This window comes from Cadophora gregata (genome assembly GCF_030347475.1).
Source record: "Cadophora gregata isolate MNR1 chromosome Unknown scaffold_1, whole genome shotgun sequence".
Classification (NCBI taxonomy): domain Eukaryota; kingdom Fungi; phylum Ascomycota; class Leotiomycetes; order Helotiales; family Ploettnerulaceae; genus Cadophora; species Cadophora gregata.
In genome coordinates, this window is record NW_026695924.1 from 2042247 (window position 1) to 2061512 (window position 19266).

The following is a 19266-nucleotide window of genomic DNA, read 5'->3' on the forward strand; positions in this document are numbered from 1 at the left end:
TCCAAAACTATAAAGCATTCACGTTGTTCGAGATCCTTACTGTATTTCGGACTGTAAACACAACAGGCGAGGCTCTAATTATCCGCAAGCGAATACGCTGAAGCCGAGCCTGAACCCCACCAAATCCCCAGCCCCGCGATGGCTGTACTTCCCGTCTCTCTTCAAACCTCAACCTAAAATGCCTCCTCTACCTCCTCCTCCAACACCACGAATAATCATATACTACCAGACACAGCATAATCCAGATGGTACGCCCTGCTCGATTCTCCCCATAATCACACAGCCGAACATATCGGTGACACACGTCAACCTTGCCGCCATACACCTCAATGATCCTCCTGGAAACATACATCTGGTACATCCTCCTCCCAACTCCAAGAAACCTTGAATTAACCTATCCGCAGAACGATCACGTACCTGGAGACCTTCGATACGTGACACTATGGGCTGAGCTGCGGATACTCCAAGCTTCGGGCATCAAAGTGCTGGGCATGCTTGGAGGCGCAGCGAAAGGTTCCTTCACACGACTTGACCTCGACGATGTCACCTTCGAAGCGTACTATATACCTCTACGGGACCTGATACGAGAGCGGAATCTGGATGGGCTGGATCTCGACGTTGAGGAAAGCATGACATTGGCGGGCGTAATACGATTGATCGATCGATTGAAGAGCGATTTTGGAAACGACTTCATCATCACACTCGCGCCCGTCGCAGCAGCTTTAATGTCCGAAAGACCAGAACACAACCTCAGTGGATTCAGTTACGAAGCTTTGGAAGTCATGCGCGGAAAGCAGATAGGGTGGTACAACACACAGTTCTACTGTGGATGGGGAGATCTGAGCAACACCAATGGGTACGACTTCATAGTTAGAAGAGGCTTTCCTGCAGACAAGATCGTGATTGGAATGGTCACTAATCCTGGAAATGGAAGTGGCTGGGTGCCATTTGAACTGCTGCAGGAAGTGCTGATTACACTGAAGATGAGATATCCTGGATTTGGAGGGGTGATGGGATGGGAGTACTTCAACTCCTTACCAGGAGATAGGGCAAGGCCATGGGAATGGGCAGCCTTTATGACGAAGACTGTAAGGAACGGACTTCCTGCGGCTGCTTCGTCTACTCCAACACCAGTTGTTGCACCGGTTGCGGCAAAGCAGAACCCGTTCATGATAGTTGATGATGACCTAAAAGTCAAGGACGATGCACCTGTGCCGAAAGGGTTCGAGTATTATTCAGATGGCAGTACAGCTGAATAAGCATCAGTTCAGGTTGCCCGAGCACTCAAAACGCCATGATATTCCCGAACTTGGTATATTCTGTCAGGTAAGCTACTCTGCAGCTAGTCTTACCACAACCTTCTTCGTGGCACTCTTCTTGGAATTGAACGCCTCCAGTGCTTTCAAGACTTCCTCCACTCCAGTATCTCCCACCACTTCATAATCCATCGGCTTCAATGAACCATCGGCCAGATACTTCTCCAATACGGGGATGAAGTCCTCAATATCCTGGTTCACCTGCCGAGTGCTTTCATCTCCATTCTTCCCGATCTTCCCCAAGGACACCATATTGACTGTAATGCCTTTCTTTGGTTCAATCGGCACCCTGGAATACGTCAGTCGGTTACTTCAAGCAAGTTGCTACCTTACCAGTCGTTAGTAGTAACGAAATATTTCGTGCTGGCTTTGGAATCGCCGTGTTGAGCAAGTGCTTCCATTCCTGTCTCTGTTGCCATTGCACTTGCATCGAATACTCGGCTGAACTTTCCACCTGTGATGCTCGCTATTTCTTTCAGTTGCTCTTCCAGTGAAATCTTGTAGTTGAATGTCGCATCCGCTCCGACAGTTTTCAGGAACTTTTGCATATCAGTATCCTGGCTTCCTCCTATTTTCTTGATCACGTACCTTGTCATTGGCCGGTGAGCAAGATCCAAGGACTTTGAATCCACAGAGTTTTGCAATCTTGTGACTGTTAGCCAATCTATCGTCCAATAATTTGGAGATTTCCAAACCTGGACGGCATATTGTCCTACGCTTCCAGCCGCACCCAGAACCAGAATCCACTCATCGCCCACCTTCCCTCCAGCTGACTTAAGTTCGATGTCTGCACCACTGATCAATCCTAAGGATGAAGTCTATGAACATTAGTACCCACATCAAGCCCACTGTCGCTCACACGTACCAACAACCCAACCCCAAGTGTGGCAGCTTGTTCTCGATTGATATTGTCCGGCTTCTTGAACGTGATATTCTCATCCATCAGGAACTATTTCCCAAAATGCAATCATCAGCACAAGACTTAAATCCAATCCATCGACGGCAGGGACATACATATTCCTGGAACGTCCCATACCCCGGCGCACCCAACCTCGTACATCCAAACACCGAATCCCCAACCTTGAACTTCGTCACTTCGTTTCCGACCTCTGTGATAACACCGGATGCATCACAGCCAAGGACTATTGGCCAGGAGAGGACCAGAAAACCGGCGCGCATGAACTCTTCGCTGGGGTTTGTCAGTTTCATTGATATGTGAATGTGCGCTCATCTCATATGACTTGATTTATGGACGAGATAAGTTGAAACGAGAAGGTTGAAGTAGGTGGGTAGGTACGAACACTGGATTGATGCCCGTCACAAGAGACTTGACGAGAACCTGTTTGTGTGAAGGCTTTGGAACGTCAAGATTGTCGACTGGGGCATATTGCCCGCCCGCTTCAGCAAGAAGGATGGCTTTCATCGTGACAACTTTTCCTCGGATATTCTCCTCTTGTTGAAATTTGAGTCCAAGTAATTTTGTAGCAGAGCAAACTCCTTCCGAAATCAAGACCAAATGTATGTTCAAATACTCAGAGAATATTTATCGCAAGCCCAAACTCAGGAACACAAAATACACGCAGCAGCACGAGTTCTACCTAGCTAGATCCCTCTCACCAAAACCCAGCACTAAGCTCCAGACCCCTCCTCTATATACTTCAGTCAAACCTCTCCGTCTTCAAGCCACGTTTTCCCTCAAACAACGGCCTATCAGCCACATCCCAATCTTCAACACGCCAATAGCTTCCTCCCACGCCCAAACCACCATCCATCAAATAATCAGACACGCCTCTCCTCTCCCAAGCAAGCCAAACGCAGGGTCTGAATGGAAGGAGTTTAACGTCGTCATGCATGTCCTGTCTGCCGCCCGCTTAGATTTATTGGAAACGCATGATTTCTCGAGATCTTGAATGGGCAAGCAGGTACGCCACGAACGCTAATCGGTGGTGCTGTTGTGCTTTTATTGGTGTAGTGGTGGGCGACCCCGCGTAGTGGGAGCTTGTGCCAAGGTGGGGCTGAGGAGGAGGGGTTTGTGTGACATTATTGACAGCTTGGGCGGGCGAGTCATGACGGATGAAAATGATCGTTGAACGTGGTGTGGAAGGGTTCTAGATCTATTCTGGTAGTGGTGTGTAGAATGGATGCTGAAAGGGGTTTAGGCTCGCTGAAGCCGTGGAGGTGGTGCATCGTAAGACGGGGTGATGTTGAGGCTCTAGCTATTTTTACCGAAGAAAACAAATCATAGGGCTGCGACCTGATTCCTTGTTTTGCATCAAGTGAAGTAGTCTAAGGATAGCGTGCTGAAGATAAGAGGATGGACTTTGATTGGGATATGCAGATGTTGGTTAATGTCCATGGTGCATCGATAGTCTGCGAATGGGAAAAGGTAAATCCGAATAAGCTTCAATGGTATTGATCGTTTCTTGAGTTGGAGGGAGTAAGCGGAGAGTTTGCTTGTCCGCCTGGATTGGTCTGGATGCGACAAAGGAAACTGCTGTGGAAATTCTTTTACCATATACGGGAATTACCATATACGAGGTTACTTTCAAGCTTACTTTCAAGCCAGACGGCGCATCTATCTCGAAGCAGAATACTGCACTTGCTAATTTGCTGGTCGTCAAGTTTCGTATCACGCCAGTATGTAATGCTCACTCTGTATATTTCAATTCAGTTTGCTTTGATCAAATCATCATGGCGGCGGATAGATGAAAGCAAGCAATGGATAGCAGATTCTCGGAAACACCGTCATTGATGCAGATTCCTCCAAGTGGACTTGAGACCCCCAAATGAGTATCATGCATCTTCCACATTATCCACAAAAGTCAGTGATGGTATTTTCCCTTTCCAACCAGCAGGCCACTGGTCCTCAACCTTCAGCAGCTCCTCCGCCCACTGCCCCTCCGTTCTATTCCTCCACTCAACAGGCAACATCTTCTCTTTCTTGCGCACCACAAGAACGACTTCCCTCAAATCCGGCATCTTGATCAAATGCTTCGCAGGCACCCACCATCCAGTGGCACCCCAGTTTTTCCAATATTGAAAGCGTGCCGAGGCCCAGAACTTGTACGGAGGCATGGTAATGTGAAGACTGAAGATGACTCTTTGGATATTAGGGACCTGCTGAGCTACTATGGCAGCGAACCTTCTCAAGACCATAACACCACTAAAGCTTGCTACGTTGACACGCACGTGAAGTGTATCTGCCAAGGGGTTCATGATGAGGCCTGTAACGGGAGGCCTTGACGGCGGGTATTCTTTGACACGAAATGGAAGGACTACTTCGTATCCCCAGGCATTGTATTCATTCTCAAGGCATCGTCGATACTGCTTCGATAGGACCGCGTAACTCTCTTGACACGCTAAGAGGACTCCCGGCATCGGCAGCAGGCTGTGAGATTTTGGCGGGTAGGTTTTACAGCCGCAAGGATGAGACGACGTACAGGCTGTAATCTCCATGTGTTGTGGCCTGAGAGCTTCATTTGCGTACATTGGTAAGGCGGGGAGTAGATCGACTGGCGTTGGAATGAAGCGTGGGAGGTTTGCATTGGCAGGCGCGTCTGTATCCGAGTCCTGGTTTGAGTTTGGCTCGGGAGCATAGCCTTCCCATCTGTTTTCATCATTTATCCAATGGGGAGTGTATTCGTGAAGATGGACTCGAAGAATTCTGGATGGCGCTGCGTAGCTCCATATTTTTAGCCGCAGCTCTACGGGGAGCTTGGAGAATTGAGGGAATGATGAAGGACTGTTGTGTAGTGCATGGGTGTCATGACGAGTGCTGGATGAGGAGAATAGGCGAGAGAGGGCTGTACTGGCAGATTGAATGAGCTGCATCGTCTTGAGAGTATAAGTCGCAGAATTATTGTGACAGTTTGCCTCTATTTTACGCTCTTCTGGCCGCGAAGACTTCGTTTGGTAACGAGTGGTTCCAGGCAGCAATGAATTATCAAGAACACCTCAAATTGGGGTAAATGAGCTGGAGCAAAGGAGTGCTTGACAATACAACAGATCTCCTTGAGCCGAGGTAATATTAACGAGAGGGATAACAGGGGCTCAGTTCAAAGAATTTGTTAAGTTGAGAGTGTCCTGAGCTGCGTTTGTCAGGGTTGGCGTCAAGGTCACTCTCAGCTTATCGTCCATCCTAATTACAAGCGAGCCAATGACAATCCGGGTAGCACCCCAGCAAGTCTAGCAAATTTTGTTGAGAATATGTAATTGAATAACAGCTTTTCCTCTCATCCAGCCAGTTACACGACTGAGGTAAATCGAAAGCAATTTGGCGCAGAGGAAGCGCGCGGGGCTCATAACCCTGAGGTCCCAAGATCGAAACTTGGAATTGCTATCACACTTTCATTTTTGTCCTTTTGGAAATGTCCATGGTTTCCTTTTGCCGCAGAATGATTCTCTCCCATTTTTGGATTTCTTTTTGTCCCGAAGTCGTTCCAGGCGGCGACGAAATTTAGCCGACATGATCTCAAATGAAGGTAAACATTTCGGACTACCTCCCTACTGTAGTGAGCCGGCGTCTACCAATTCGCCGTCGCATTTCTCTCTGCGCTTGATACAGATGTTCGCATATCACTGAAAATGCTCTGAGATTCTGTCCGTTGTTGAATGTCCATTCCTCAGATGTTCATTCCTCAGAGGTCAATTTTGGGTCATCCCAACTAATATTAATTCTATGCTCCTTCAGTGCCTCCTTCGAAACCCCTCTCCTTTCCCACCCATCCGAAATCTCAGGTCTCTACCATTTCTGTACAGTCTCTGAATCCTTGCCATGCTTGGTCCTCCAGCCGCTGACTGTAAAAAATATATGGTAACAAAATAATCCTGAACACCACTCAAGTCGGCATCTGATCCATTTTGCAATTCTCTTTCCAGGCTTTCCGCGTACTCTTCAGCTTTGATGTACCATTCTTGATCGGGGTACTTCCAAGGGCTGGGAAACCCTCCAATGGAATTTAAACTTTGGTTCCGCATTCTATAGTGATCTTCGTGTCGTTGTATCAGTCGCTCTTCGGAGATACCTGGTTCCTCGTCATAAACCTCAATGGACACGAAGACATCTTTCCAATTCTCTATGAGGACTAGGCAATACCGAGGTTCCTATGAAAGAACTGATGAGATGGGCAAGTCGAATTGCAGCCCAACCGTGCCACGGCCTGCTAACCCATCCACAGTCTCTACGCCGAGGAAAGAGTGGAACATCCAATATTGCAACGCCTGAGCTGGCGGCCAGCGGAATGGGTTTAAGATAGAATGACTTGAAGACTCGATAGAAGGACGAGCATGACAGTCCAATACATATAACAGACACATCGTACGATCTAGCATCGTGCATGACGCGGAAGAGGTGAACCAGTGTATCGTGAGGGATATTGCCCAAGGTCATGAATTCGATTCGTTGAACAGTGTTTACACGATTGCCATATGCTAAGATGTAAATGTCAACTCATTCGCCTTGACACGCTCCAATTGAGGAAAAAATACCAGTTATCTCATCACCAGCTTGAGTGAACAACCCAGTCAGAGTCTCTGCGATGTTCGTGGACGTGCTGATGATGAAGTAGCACACAGACAGAAGACCTCTGAGGATGCTTTTGATCATCAAGGTGCGCAAGGTTGGCCACTTCGGAGGGGCAAGTCTCTTGTCTGCGAGCTCACAGTCAGATTCATCTGCAGGACAACAGCTTGGCTTCGACTTACTTTGACTCGGTGAATTATGGGAGGCTGTTTCAATTGTGGGAACCGAGATGGGCTCCATCGCATTAGCTGTCATGTTAAGATGACTGCCGGTGGGAGTAAGGTTGAAGGTTAGGGGTTGTCTCGATGTTCGAAATCGATGAGAGATTGTTAGTCAAGACAAGCAGAAAGAGTGCTGGAGTCAGGCGTTGTCTCGCGCTTGATGTCGAAGCGATTTGGTAGTGAAGAGGAGCAGAAATGCCAGAGCTGTAAATATCCATATAAGCATGACTTTGCATTAAAGTCGACCAAACTTGTCTAAGTGATTAGCAGAAGACTTCATGCCTGAGCGTCTCGCAAATAGCGAATACGTAATAGGAACAGCTGCATAGAGCAGCCAAGATAATTGTCGCTTTTGAAAGAAAAGATGTCAATCAAGCAGTTTCGTGGAAAGGTGAGTCGGTTCTGTCAGTTCGAGATGACTCAGTCGTACGTTCCTGTTTATTCTTGAACGGTTTATTATGATTCACTTTGCGGAAAGAAAGTGACGAGGAACCGAGGAGCCAGCCACGGGTTTATCTGTACATTAAATATCTAAATTCAGCGATGGACAAGCCGGTCTAAACATGAGATCACTTATTTACAGTCATCTGGGCTTATCGCCTGATTGAAAACTAGCAGAGGGAAAGAATGTGGCGTTGATTGTGATAAGAAGTAGCAAACTAGCAAACTAAAGATGGAGCTATCAGGATGTTGAATACTGAACCAGTGATTTCAAGGAGCGACACTGCGGGTACATGAAAAGCATAGCAAAACGAGGACTGAGAATTTGGACCCCACTGGGGCAAGCTTCTAGTAGTCATCACCACGACTGATCACTTCCTTCCCCCCACTGTGTAGCAAGATTGTCTAGAACGAATCATCAGTATCAGAGCGTAGCTCAGCAGACAAATCCTGCAAAGGAGGAGTTCTCACATGTTCAAATTGAGCGGTGTACGAGCCCTCCACATCTGCAAGCTGTCCATACTTCTCGATGATTCCTTCGTCAATCAAGTGTTTCATCTGCAAAATAACAATTATTCATTGCACTGTGCCCTACTAGACCTAAATACATACCCCAAGATGGTAGCTTGTGACGCCAAGGCGTTCGAGATAACGACGGCTGAACACAATGGTACCGAAATGGGAGTCGATGGTCTTGAGTAGAGACTTTGCGGATGCAAGACGTAAATTGGCGCCAGACACGTATTCATTCCGTCCATAACCGTATACGGTAGGCTATTGGTATCAGCATGTCGAGCCCATTCGGATTTGTAGCTCTTTAACTTACTCCATCATCATAAGTATACCCTTTTCCAGTACTCCCAAAAGTTTCAATAGCGAAGATATCTCCCTCTTCCATCTTCTGCTTGCTGTTGTTCTTGACGAATGGGACTTGCTTGTTGCCATGGATATGGTAGCGGAGGATGTCGTGACCAGTAAGACTTCTGATTGCTTTGACTGGATACAACTTTCCGTCGAGCTCGACTTCATAACTCTCCATAACTTCTTGGATAGCGGCTCCAATCTCTTTCATTCTAGCATCAACTCCTGCAAGCTGGCTCAAGAGTTAGTGCGGGGTTGGATGGCAGTTCAAGTGCGTAAGAGACGTACCTGAATGCCAGTGTTTGTAGCGGCTTTCACAGCAGCAAGAAGATTGTCATATTTGTGGTCAAATGCAACCGTGAATGCTGAATCGACAATACGGCCATTGATTTGCACACCGAAATCAACTTTCAAGACATCGTCTTTCTCCAGCAGAACTTCCTTGTCGCCAGGATTTGGAGTGTAATGGGCAGTCTGATGGTTGCGACAAAGTCCCGTTGGAAATCCCATGCTTGCTTTCAGTCCATCTCCTGGTACAAGACCTTGATGGCCAGAGAGTGCACGAACACTATCCTCGATACCCTCTGCAATGGAGAGAAGGCTTGCTCCCGGCTTGATCAACTCTTTCTGCGCATAGTAGCGGACTTGACGATGGATTTCAGCAGCTTGGCGATAATCGGACAGGAAGTCTGGATCCCAGAGGCGTGAGTTGTAGCGAGTTTCTTCGTCGGTTTTACGAGCCGGATTCTCATACGGGATGAGCTCTCCCGTGGGATACCCAACTGGGAAGAGAGTCGACAGAAGGACACGAGGGGGACTGGTCTGTTTCAGCTCGGCAGCTGGCAAAGCACCGTTCTTGGCCTTCTTCTTCCTCCATCCCTTGCGATTCCTTTTCTTTTCTAGAGAGTATGTCAGCGGGCTGAGTGTTCATCTGTCCGAGAAGGCGAATGTACCAGCGGTGGAAGCGGTATTCATTTTAGCTTCCCCTTTCGCATGGTCGTCGTCGTCATCATCATCACTGACAACTCCTTGGTCCAAGTCCGCTGATCCGGAGCCATTCTTGGAGGCTTTGGAGTCAAGACTGGCGGGCTTGAGGTCGCTGGAGTTCGAAGCTTGGAGGTGGGTCCGTACAGGGGTTTTTTGACAGACACTGACTGCACTTCCTATAGATACTGTCTGTAAAGGACCCTTTTGGACGTACTTTCTGTCTGTATTTTGGTTAATTGTCTGCATTTTTCTCGGCTAGATTCTCTGATTCTGATTAATATTTCAAGATTTAGAGTGGAAATGCAAACATTAATCGTAGGATCAGAGACCACCACCCTCCGGTAAAGCTGCGCCTCCAGGAAGGGCGTACTAAAAAGCAAACGCGTCCTAAAAAGTAAGCGTTTACTTTTTAGTGCGCCCTACCCAGAGGCACAGCTTTATCAGTGGGTAGGCAGGGTCTCTAGTCTTACGATTACAGACATTACCTGTAATTTACTGGAAATACTACTACTTTCTGTATTTCTTAAAGTTTTTTGACTAGTAAAGTTTTTTTTTTTTTCTTTCTTATTTCCTTCCCTTTTCCCATTCCCTCCTCTCCCTCCCTCCAAGGTCTCTCTCCAGGTCTCCTTTCAAGGTAAGGCCTCCCTCTAAGGTAGGTCCCCCTCCTCTGTTTTCCTCAGACACTCAAGCCTCCCTCTCTTTCTCTCCTTTCTAAGTAGTCTGAGGGTGAAGTTAAAAAGGTCTGTGGACGTGTTTCACTCAAAGATTGAAATAAAGCCTAAGCTATCTACCCTTGCTACGCTGATCTGTCTGCATCTTTATGACCTATTTGTAGCAGGCATTATCTGAATTTTGTCTCTATTTTACTACTGCTAAGAATATCTATATTTTACTACTACTAGGAATACAGACAAAATACAGACATATTATAGTTGTTGTCTGCATGAAAACCCCCGTAGGGGGTCAGCTGATGTACACAGGTACTGAGGCAGGATATCTACCATTGGGAGTCTGCTGGTGGTTTTCAGGAGTTTTTGATCCCATGTTGAATTCATAAAGTGGAGTGATTAGAATAAATAGACTTTTGAAAGCTTCTTGCTGTTTTCGGGACGAACAGGGCTCAGTACAAGATATCGATTTAGTGACTTGGCGCGGCCGCACGCCCACGCCTTTTCAATGACATTGAGCTGCAGGGATTACTCGCTAAGCCAACGTTATGTCAACAACTCCAAGCATTGTCAACGATAACCTATCAGAAAAAAGTATCACTGGGAACAGTTGATGGTGTGTGCGGCCCAGGAGGTGGAAGACTTTGTTTTAGCCAGATGGCGGTATCATTATAGACGGGTGCTTCCTCCATTTACTCCCGTGACCTTGCTTTCACGAGCCCTCGGTGACGCCAGAATAACGATATCAGCCGGTGCTGAGGCAATGTTTCGCCTGTAAGAATTTTTGTTCTGGGTAAATGTATGTGGAGTATACGACCAATATCTACTGCCCAAGGCTTCTATCTGCTGGACTAGCTTAGAGCAAGCAAAGATTCGTTTCTAGTCCAGGAAACCATTCTGGTTGCAGCCAAACTCTTTGCAAACCTCGTTCGTGCTCTGAATGAGCTATTCTCCACTGAATGGTTCAAGTCCATTGTAACAGTACATCCATCCCAGCATCTACCGGAATATGATAAGCAGAGCGGAGCACAAGAAGGGGGACCAAGGCCGTCAAGATCTCCTGGCCTATACCAAGTCACCATGGTGAGATATGTTTTTTCAAGCTGTGAGTGGACAATGTCTCTCATATTAGCTAGGTAACCTAGTACCAGCACGAAATTCAAGCCTAAAACTTCCCTTTGAATCCAGTATTGGAGAACAACTGACCACAACCAGGCCTTCTGCGAAGATCCTCAAATTCGCTCTGTGTAATTGATGAACCTCAATCTTTAAGGCCGCGCTGCCCAACCATGTATAATGTAACGCGTAACACCATGGCTGTATTCGTTAAAATCACTCCCGCTAAAACCTCATTCCAGCCTTGTGTGCTCCGTGTTGGCCCCCACCATGTTCCTGTAGCCTATCAGACGAAAGTCCACGAGACACCACGCTTATTGACAATGAGTTCTACGAAGCTTCCCAGCCGAATTCCACCTTGATCAGCAATTGTCTTGACCTTTATTGCCTCTGGGTACCACTCGCTACCCATACCGTACGGGTTTGGCAGCACAAGTCTTCGCAGGGCATAGTGCGTCAAGCCCTTGACGGTTTCCTTGCTCACGATCTCAACCGTATCAGTATAGGCGTGATATCGTCGATCCAGTTCGATCTCGAGTTGACCAATGACATCACCATAGACACTGCGAGCGAGGAACTTTCTAGTGTAGTTTCCAACTCGATATTCGAGACCCATAAAGTTGACAATAGCGGAACTCAAGGAAAAGATGGTCTCACTGCCAGGTAAACCTCGAATAATCTCGTAGTTGTCTTTGAGGCCAATTGGTGATGGGACGTAAGACTTCAGGATTGGGTAAAAGGTGGGGTGAGAAAGTCCGAAGCACGTTGCGGAGGTCTTGCAATACGAGTGTTTGACGAGCAGATCGAAGATCATGAGGAGGACATCATTTGGCAGATCTATGATCTTGAGTGATCTCCGGTTGAAGTTCGCCTTGCCAGTAACCGTGACAGCAGTGATTGGAACATCGAGTGGGATTGTAGCTGGAGCTTCGAGTGAGATTGGGATTAGAGCTTCAAGTGAGAGAGTAGCCGGAGTTTCAACTGAGAATGTGGCTGGAGCTTCGAGTGAGGCTGCGATCTTGACTGGATCTGCAGACTGTTAGTTGTCTTGCGCAGAAAGCTTCGAAGAGTCTAGTGACAGCTTCGAAGAGCCTAGTGATGGCCTACCTAGAGCAACGATCTCAATCTCATGTTTGAATTTGTGCTTGGCCTTGATCACAACATTAGGCTGGACTTCAACTTCGAGTTCAGTCTTGCTTTGGAGGATAGAGAGACGTCGCGATTGTATTGACAGCGATGTGGAGCTCTTGCGCGTCAGGCGATGGTAAGCCACCTTGAGGCTGCTACGAATTGCCGACAGCGTCGTGACTGCCATGTTGTTACCCTTTGAGCTTCGAAGTTGCTGTTGCAGAGCTTCTCAGACTTTAAAATTTGAGCTTCGAGTCAGAAGGCTCAACCTCGTAGCTCTCGACGCACGCTAGATACCCCGGGTTTCTTGGGAAGCTAGCGCTAAATCTCATAACAATTAATTTTCTAAGCTACAGTTCTCACAAGTCAAAAGAGATTAGATTACGTCTATCGGAGGTAGAATTTTGGTTTGTTAGGCATTAGTTTGGTCAAAGAGGCGAAATTAACCCATGACTTGTCCTGCTAACAAATGACAACATTGAGAGCGCCAGTAATTCTTCTGCGGTTATATACATACTTTAAGGCTGCATCTCCTGCTCAGAACACATTACTAAGCAAATATGTTTGATAGACTGTGAAGTAGAGATTCAAATATGATTCACTCATTTTGTTCTTAGAAAACGGTTCCTATTGTCAATTGCCTAGTATACTTGGCGACTGCTATCTTTCAATCTCAATGCAACTAACACCTTGTCTACTTGCACAAAAAATCGAAATGCATTTTGAATTCTTCAATATGAAACACGAAATAGGCTCCTAATAGAAGACCTCAATATAACGCCAAGCAATACGTCAAACAACAAAGGCCTAAACAACAAAGGCCCATTACAGACTCAGCGCCAGGGTACCGAGCCTATGGGACCTTCCAGCCTCTCAACAGCACTGGTTCTTTATCAGCAACCAGTCCACACTGAGGGTATGTCATTTCCTTCCAGCCGGCCGTGGCCACCAATCAAACAGCTGTTCTGGATTCTGCTGTGACTGATACTTGACAGAGACAAGTCAAACTCGGAGAGCTATTCCTTACCGACCTGCGACTGGACATCTTTCTACTGATATTCTCTATCTTCTTCGACAATACCGATGAAAGACACTGCAGCACGATTTGTCTTGGCTTGAAATGTCCGGATCTATACACTATTTTGAAATCAGTACATCCCAAGCCAATCCCTCTGCATAATATGCACCCGATGGTCCAGCAATCACTCAACGGATTCAAAACGCCGCCTTGCTATATGGGACGAGTAGCCAGCTTCTTTCGACATCGATATTAAATTTTTCTGACCACACACAAGTTCCTAGACCGTGATATATTTGGGGAGAAGCCAGGTGTCAATGAAAGAGAGTTGAATCAGAGACACGCAGACTACAAAAGCATGGCTATGTTCAACATGCCAATGGAGATTACGGGCCATCAATTTGTTTCACCTCTTCCAACACCATTTGGCAGATGTCCTCTTTGAAATGGCGAAGTTGTTGCTCATATTCAGAAGTTGGCTGGAGTAGCGGGTGATATCGGCGGAATCGAGGATCAATGTAGGAAATCTTCAGGTCGCCTCCCGGAGAACATACTTTCAACGCACTTCGCTTCTCGATGGCATTATACATATCTCCCGCAAGCTGTGCGGGAGTAACTAATCTGGGCCGAGGTGGGACGAATGGTCTAAATGGGCTGCTGGCGGTCGAGGACGTCGTGTTCACGTCTCGTATCTTCTCCCGTATGGTGGTGGGTGGAGCTTGAAGCAGTCATAATCTTGATACATATTATTGTTGGGCGAGAGTTGGGCCTTTGCCTGACAAGATAGAATGTAGGTTTATTCTTTGAGATAATCAGTTTCAGACTCACAGTTGATGCCAACATAGCTCTTTCATTGTCAGATGATGGGACCCTTTGTTCTCCGCCGCCCTCTCCAGGACGAAGACAGAATTTCTAAGCCCAAAAGCTTCATTCCTCATCACCTAGGGATCTCTAGAGAGCCCTGACTGAGTTCGAAGGATTGGCCGACGGGGCTTGCTACTTTGGGACTATGTTCAATTAAGCTTGTGATCACGTTGGCAGGTCGAACGTGCCTTTTTTTCTCAGTATATTGACTCTCCTGCACGAGAAATTTTTGAGTGTACTGTATATCACTTTCACCTTTTCCTCAGCTCAACTCCATAATTAGCTCTTTAGCTTTACCAATACATGGCGACATTTTGGTTAAATGTCGCGGATGTTGGATCAAGAACTCCACACGCCTCAGAACATTGAACACGATATTTCTGGTGGAAACAATGCCTTTTGTACACTCTTTATGAAAGAGCATGGTGAGCTATATGTAAGAAGAACAGATTAGTAGGTACTTCATCAAAATTTGTAGACAACTAAAGGAGCTGATTTCTTTGAGGAAGAAGCTCAAACAAGCAATCAATACCACTTCTTACCCTCCCTTGCCAGATATAAACCATAAACACCATCCAGACTAGGCAGAGCCTTGAAATCAATCTCAAACTTCAACACACAGTTCGCCTCAGCAACATTCTGTCTCAATCTATTTTAAGAGTAGCACTTGAGACCAGATCTAATCTCGGCGCCAATCCCGACAACAAACCAACTCGCTCCCAATATCCTCATATCTTGTATTACGACAGAGATTCGCGTTAGGAATACTATTTGATTTTTAGAAACCTGTCTGTCCAAAGCGTATTCAAGATCTCAGCCGCAGGAAATGAGACTCTCAGCCAACTGGAGGATCAAGTCATACCTACGGCAGCCCCTACATCGCCCAAGTGCACTTCAACGGCCTTGATCTTGTACTAGGGACCCCAAATCAATGTATTCTTAAGTAGGGAATTGATGTCCTATTCTTTCCAGCAAAGACTAATTGATTCTCAGAGCCGTTGACATATCAAAGTCATGGTTTTATGGCGCTTCCGTTCGAGATTATCCTCCTCATCTTCGAGGCAATGATCGAAACCGGCTGCTGTGTTACAGGTCTTGGCTTGACATGCTCTAAGTCCTGGAACATCGTCAAAAATTACTATTCACATCAATTTTCTCGCCTCCCCAGCTGTTTTGATGTTCCGGGCCTACCCCTGGAGTCCACATTTACCCACTCCCGCCACAACATCACTGATATCGCTGGAAATTTCCTGAGCGACCGATATCGAATGATCACAGTTACCACCGCTAGGTACTTTAAATTTGGAGATTTCAAGGACCTCTAATGTAGTCAATAGTTTACGGCCGTTCAAACGACGTTGTTTTAAGGCTTTTAAACTAACTGACGTTTTATTACCTTAGAACTAACTATAGTTAGTTCTTGTAAAGCTAAAACAAACGGAACGAGGTTGTTTTTAAGAACTAAGAGATAAACTAACTTATAATTCTAGCTTTATAGTGTCTTTAGTTGCTTTTATAACACTTAGCCTTGTTAAAACCTGATTTTATATAACCTCTATATCTTTAACTTTTATCTTTTACTCTATAAGACTAGTCTATGACTTTAAACACTTTAAATATTTAAGTATTTATATACTTATCTTGTTCTAGCGATTTAAAAGGGTTATTTTTACTGTGAAAAACACTTGTTTTAGATTAAAAGATATCGTTGAAATAGATAAAATATTAAAAGCTATTTTTGAAAGATTTAAGTAGGCTTTTTGTTACGCAAGTTTAAGCTACTAATTAAGAACGCTATAGTAGCTGTAAACATAGTCTGTTTGATAGTATTGCTTATATTTGTTTTAAACTATCGTTAGTGTATTAACTTATTATAATTAAAGCTTGAATTTGTTTGTAAAAAGAGTGGCAGACGTTAAAGTAGTCGAAATAGTTAATTTTAGCTTATATTTGTCCTTTTAAAGCTTCTTGACTGTCTTTTTTGCCTTTTTTTACTATAAGAGTCTTTAAAACCTCTTAATATACGACTACTTTTACGTAAAGTTAAGAATAAAAGCTGTAGTATAGGCTAGAGATTTGTTACTTTTACTGTAGTATTTATCTATCTTTTGCTAGCTTGAATTAACTATAGTAAAGAACTTAATGTTATCTTTATAAGTTATTTTTGCTTTTTTAAAGTAAGCAAGTATAAAATCTATTAAAGGTAAGACGCTGTTAAGGAAAGTATTAAAGCCTTTAAGTGACTTAGTAGATAACTTAAAAGTCTTTAAAAACCTTTTAATCTTACTTAAAATACGTTAATCTTTAGTATTTAACAAGTCTTTTATAATTTCTAAATCTTTATATATTATAAAGTATTTTTTAATCGCATCTTATAATAGTAAGGCGACTTTTAGTATAGTATATTATGAATTCTAGTATATATCGTTATCTTAATAAAGGTGACGATTAGCTGATAAAGTAAGGAATCGTTAGAAGCGTAAGGTATTACATTAAATAAAAACGACAAAATTATAAAGCTTTTTAAGTAGTCTCTTTTTATATTATTCTTTTATCTCCTTTAGTGTTTATTAAAGCCACTAGTTTGTTATTTGTTTATAGTTGGCAGATTTAAGAGTCTTGTCGTTAGTAATAAAAAGGAAAGCTTTTATAGAAATGTTAAGAATATAGCTAGCGTAGTATAGTTGATAAGTAATCAGGTTATATTGAATACTAAAAGACTAGTAGAGATCTCTACTAATTTATTAATAAAGAGCTATAAGGAAAGTATATACTTTACTTAAAGATAAAACTCTTATTATAACGTCGTTATTTATAGTATTATCTATTATAAAATAGCCTAAATTGTGTTAAATCTCCCAGTCTTTAATAACCTTTATTATAATTAAAGCTAGATTCTCACTTATCTTACTATTGTTAACTTGTTTTATTCTTATAACAGTTCTTTTTATTTTACTGTTAGTGTTAACGTAATAAAAGATAACTACAAGTATATAAAGACTATTTATAAAGGTTTACAAGTTATAAGAGACGTGTATCTTTAACTGCGCGGTTTTAATATTGTTTTTAACCTTTATCTTATATACTTTAAATTGTCGTTTTACTTATTTTACAACTATAGTATAAGACTAAGGTAGTTAATATAAGATATTAAAGTTGAGATATTTAAGGAGTTTACGGAATTTTACTTTTAAAATAAGTTGTAAAAGTTAAGAGTAAATAAAGATAAATCTGTAAAAAGTTAACATTTAAAACAGGTAAGAATAACTATTAAACCTTATGTAGAGTAGCTTTAGCTAGTTAAGGTTAATACTTTGTTTATTTATAGTCTTTATATTCTTTTACTTAAATTAAAGTTTTTCTCTTATTTTTAGCTGTCGTTTAAAGTTAGAGCTAAGAGGTATTTAACGTGTAGAGTCGTTAAAAGTAACAGTTATGTTTTAAAGATTACCTTTCTTTAAGCTGTAAGTAGTTAAATAAAGCTTTACAGACTTAGTTTTACTGTTTGTTAAGTAAGATTAACTATAGTAAGTATAACGTTATTACTTTTTACTTGTAATCTCTTTATAATACTTCTCTTTGATATCTTCACTTAGTATATACTAAAATATTCACGCTTATTGTTTTTTAAGCTTTAAAAGTGGTTTTAAAGCTATAAAAGCTTTTAATATAATACGACACGTTATAAAGTCTAAATTAACAGGAACTAAATGTATAGTATTGTTTTTAGCTAGTAGATAGTTAAATAGTAGCTAAACTTAACAGTTACGTTGTCTTTATAGTATTAAAGTGTTATTTAACGTATTAAAGGTGTTAAAGGTGTTGTTTATATGATAACAAGCTGTTAAGGGAGTTATTTTTAATAAGGTAAAATTAAGATATTATTACAAAATACTAGTAAAAATCAAGACAACTTTAAGTAAGAATTATAATATAACTACGCGGCTAAAAATTACAAATAAGACAGTAAATAAAAACCCTCTACTATAGCTTTTAATTAAACTTAATTTAATATGATTATAGTAAGAATTACTTAAGTTATATGTTTTAAAGTCTTTACTTAAACTTGATTTCTTTTAAGTTTTAAGTACCTACGCTAGCTGCAGCCTGTAATAAAGGACTTAGCTAAAACAAGTAAAACGTACCTGTTTAGTGAAAAATCTAACTAACTAACAGCCGTTTTTAGTCGCTAGAACGAACGCTAGTCTGTTTAAGGTAGGCGGCAACGAACGGCAGTTAGTTCCCGTTTTGCCAAGAACGGCAAAACTATTGACTATATTAAGGACCTCTTCCTGAATCGAGCTGTCCATAGCGAGGCAGGAAGTTTGATGGACCAGGAAGTGAAAATAAGATACAGAGACTATTGTTTGCTGGAATTGGGGATTAATGATGTTCCATCGCCATACAATGGAGGATTTGGATGGGAGGATGAAGTCATAGCTATGCTCGAACGGCTGCAAGCCGCTGGGCCTCAACCATACCGGCCCGTGTTCTGGTCCAGATGGAGAACTCCAAGACAAAGATATGAGCGGTTTTGGACTTAGATGATACCAGAGACTCGAGTCTATCAAAAACTGCTACAACAGCGCTTATGGAGGGATTGGCGGGAGAGTCAAAATGAGGCACAACGCGGCGTGGAACTCGTGTATGTGGAGTACCTGCCATTGGCGTACCAGAACATTTTAACTAATCACATGACATTGGAGGAGATCTGAAGAATGAATTACTTTTGCAACTTCCAAGTTTCTTACAAATTTTACCATTGCAACTTCTTTATCAGCTATCATTTCTATTTCATTTCCAGTAGGATGTAGGACGTCCTCCCGCGGTTGTCTGGAGGTCGTTCTCTGTCCCAGATATCAGAGAGACCTCCACAGACACAGCCAGGTCCAGCACAACATAACCCCTCATTTCATTCTCATCAAGGTGTTCTCACAAGGCATTGCGCGGCCCTGGCTTCCAGCATCTCCACTTCTAGCCTCCAAGACACAAGAGCCAAGTTCCTCAAAGCCGTGGCTGAGATAGAATTCCTTCGCATCTGGAATAGCCAGCAGGTGACAATGAAGACCGTTTTTTTTCCGCATAATCACATCCCCAATTCAGCAACGCTTTCTCACAACCCTGT

The 19266-nt window shown here is 43.5% G+C and overlaps 5 protein-coding genes and 1 non-coding gene across 6 annotated transcripts; 2 read left to right on the forward strand and 4 right to left on the reverse strand.

The window, feature by feature from the left end:
* Positions 1-178: 178 nt before the first annotated feature.
* On the forward strand, positions 179-1259 carry ONS95_000689 (uncharacterized protein; the record flags this gene model as incomplete). The annotated part of the gene is made up of 2 exons (XM_058493856.1): positions 179-355; positions 405-1259. 2 exons carry the CDS (start codon positions 179-181, stop codon positions 1257-1259), a joined length of 1032 nt encoding a protein of 343 aa, XP_058364058.1.
* Positions 1260-1331: 72 nt separating this feature from the next.
* On the reverse strand, positions 1332-2739 carry ONS95_000690 (uncharacterized protein; the record flags this gene model as incomplete). Its single annotated transcript, XM_058493857.1, has 7 exons — positions 1332-1605; positions 1650-1855; positions 1905-1961; positions 2012-2134; positions 2182-2265; positions 2331-2505; positions 2618-2739. 7 exons carry the CDS (start codon positions 2737-2739, stop codon positions 1332-1334), a joined length of 1041 nt encoding a protein of 346 aa, XP_058364059.1.
* A 1370-nt stretch (positions 2740-4109) lies between these two features.
* On the reverse strand, positions 4110-5147 carry ONS95_000691 (uncharacterized protein; the record flags this gene model as incomplete). Its single annotated transcript, XM_058493858.1, has 1 exon — positions 4110-5147. The coding sequence occupies one exon, from the start codon at positions 5145-5147 to the stop codon at positions 4110-4112; it is 1038 nt and encodes a 345-aa protein (XP_058364060.1).
* Positions 5148-5583: 436 nt separating this feature from the next.
* On the forward strand, positions 5584-5655 carry ONS95_000692. The gene has a single exon. It is a non-coding gene; the product is annotated as a tRNA-Met (tRNA).
* Positions 5656-7671: 2016 nt separating this feature from the next.
* Positions 7672-9732, reverse strand: METAP2 (Methionine aminopeptidase 2). Its single transcript, XM_058493859.1, has 6 exons — positions 9314-9732; positions 8649-9259; positions 8326-8592; positions 8112-8273; positions 7971-8057; positions 7672-7904 (listed from the first exon to the last, which is right to left on the reverse strand). The coding sequence occupies exons 1-6, from the start codon at positions 9591-9593 to the stop codon at positions 7848-7850; spliced, it is 1464 nt and encodes a 487-aa protein (XP_058364061.1). The 5' UTR covers positions 9594-9732; the 3' UTR covers positions 7672-7847.
* A 1685-nt stretch (positions 9733-11417) lies between these two features.
* On the reverse strand, positions 11418-12446 carry ONS95_000694 (uncharacterized protein; the record flags this gene model as incomplete). The annotated part of the gene is made up of 2 exons (XM_058493860.1): positions 11418-12160; positions 12239-12446. The coding sequence occupies 2 exons, from the start codon at positions 12444-12446 to the stop codon at positions 11418-11420; spliced, it is 951 nt and encodes a 316-aa protein (XP_058364062.1).
* Between the last annotated feature and the right edge of the window lie 6820 nt (positions 12447-19266).

Coding starts and splice junctions, on each gene's coding strand:
- METAP2 (XM_058493859.1), bottom strand. CDS start 9,593: ATGCAGACAATTAACCAAAATACAGACAGAAAGTACGTCCAAAAGGGT. Junction 8,593..8,648: donor CTACAAACACTGGCATTCAG/GTACGTCTCTTA, acceptor CTCTTGAGCCAG/CTTGCAGGAGTTGATGCTAG. Junction 8,274..8,325: donor GGTATACTTATGATGATGGA/GTAAGTTAAAGA, acceptor TGATACCAATAG/CCTACCGTATACGGTTATGG.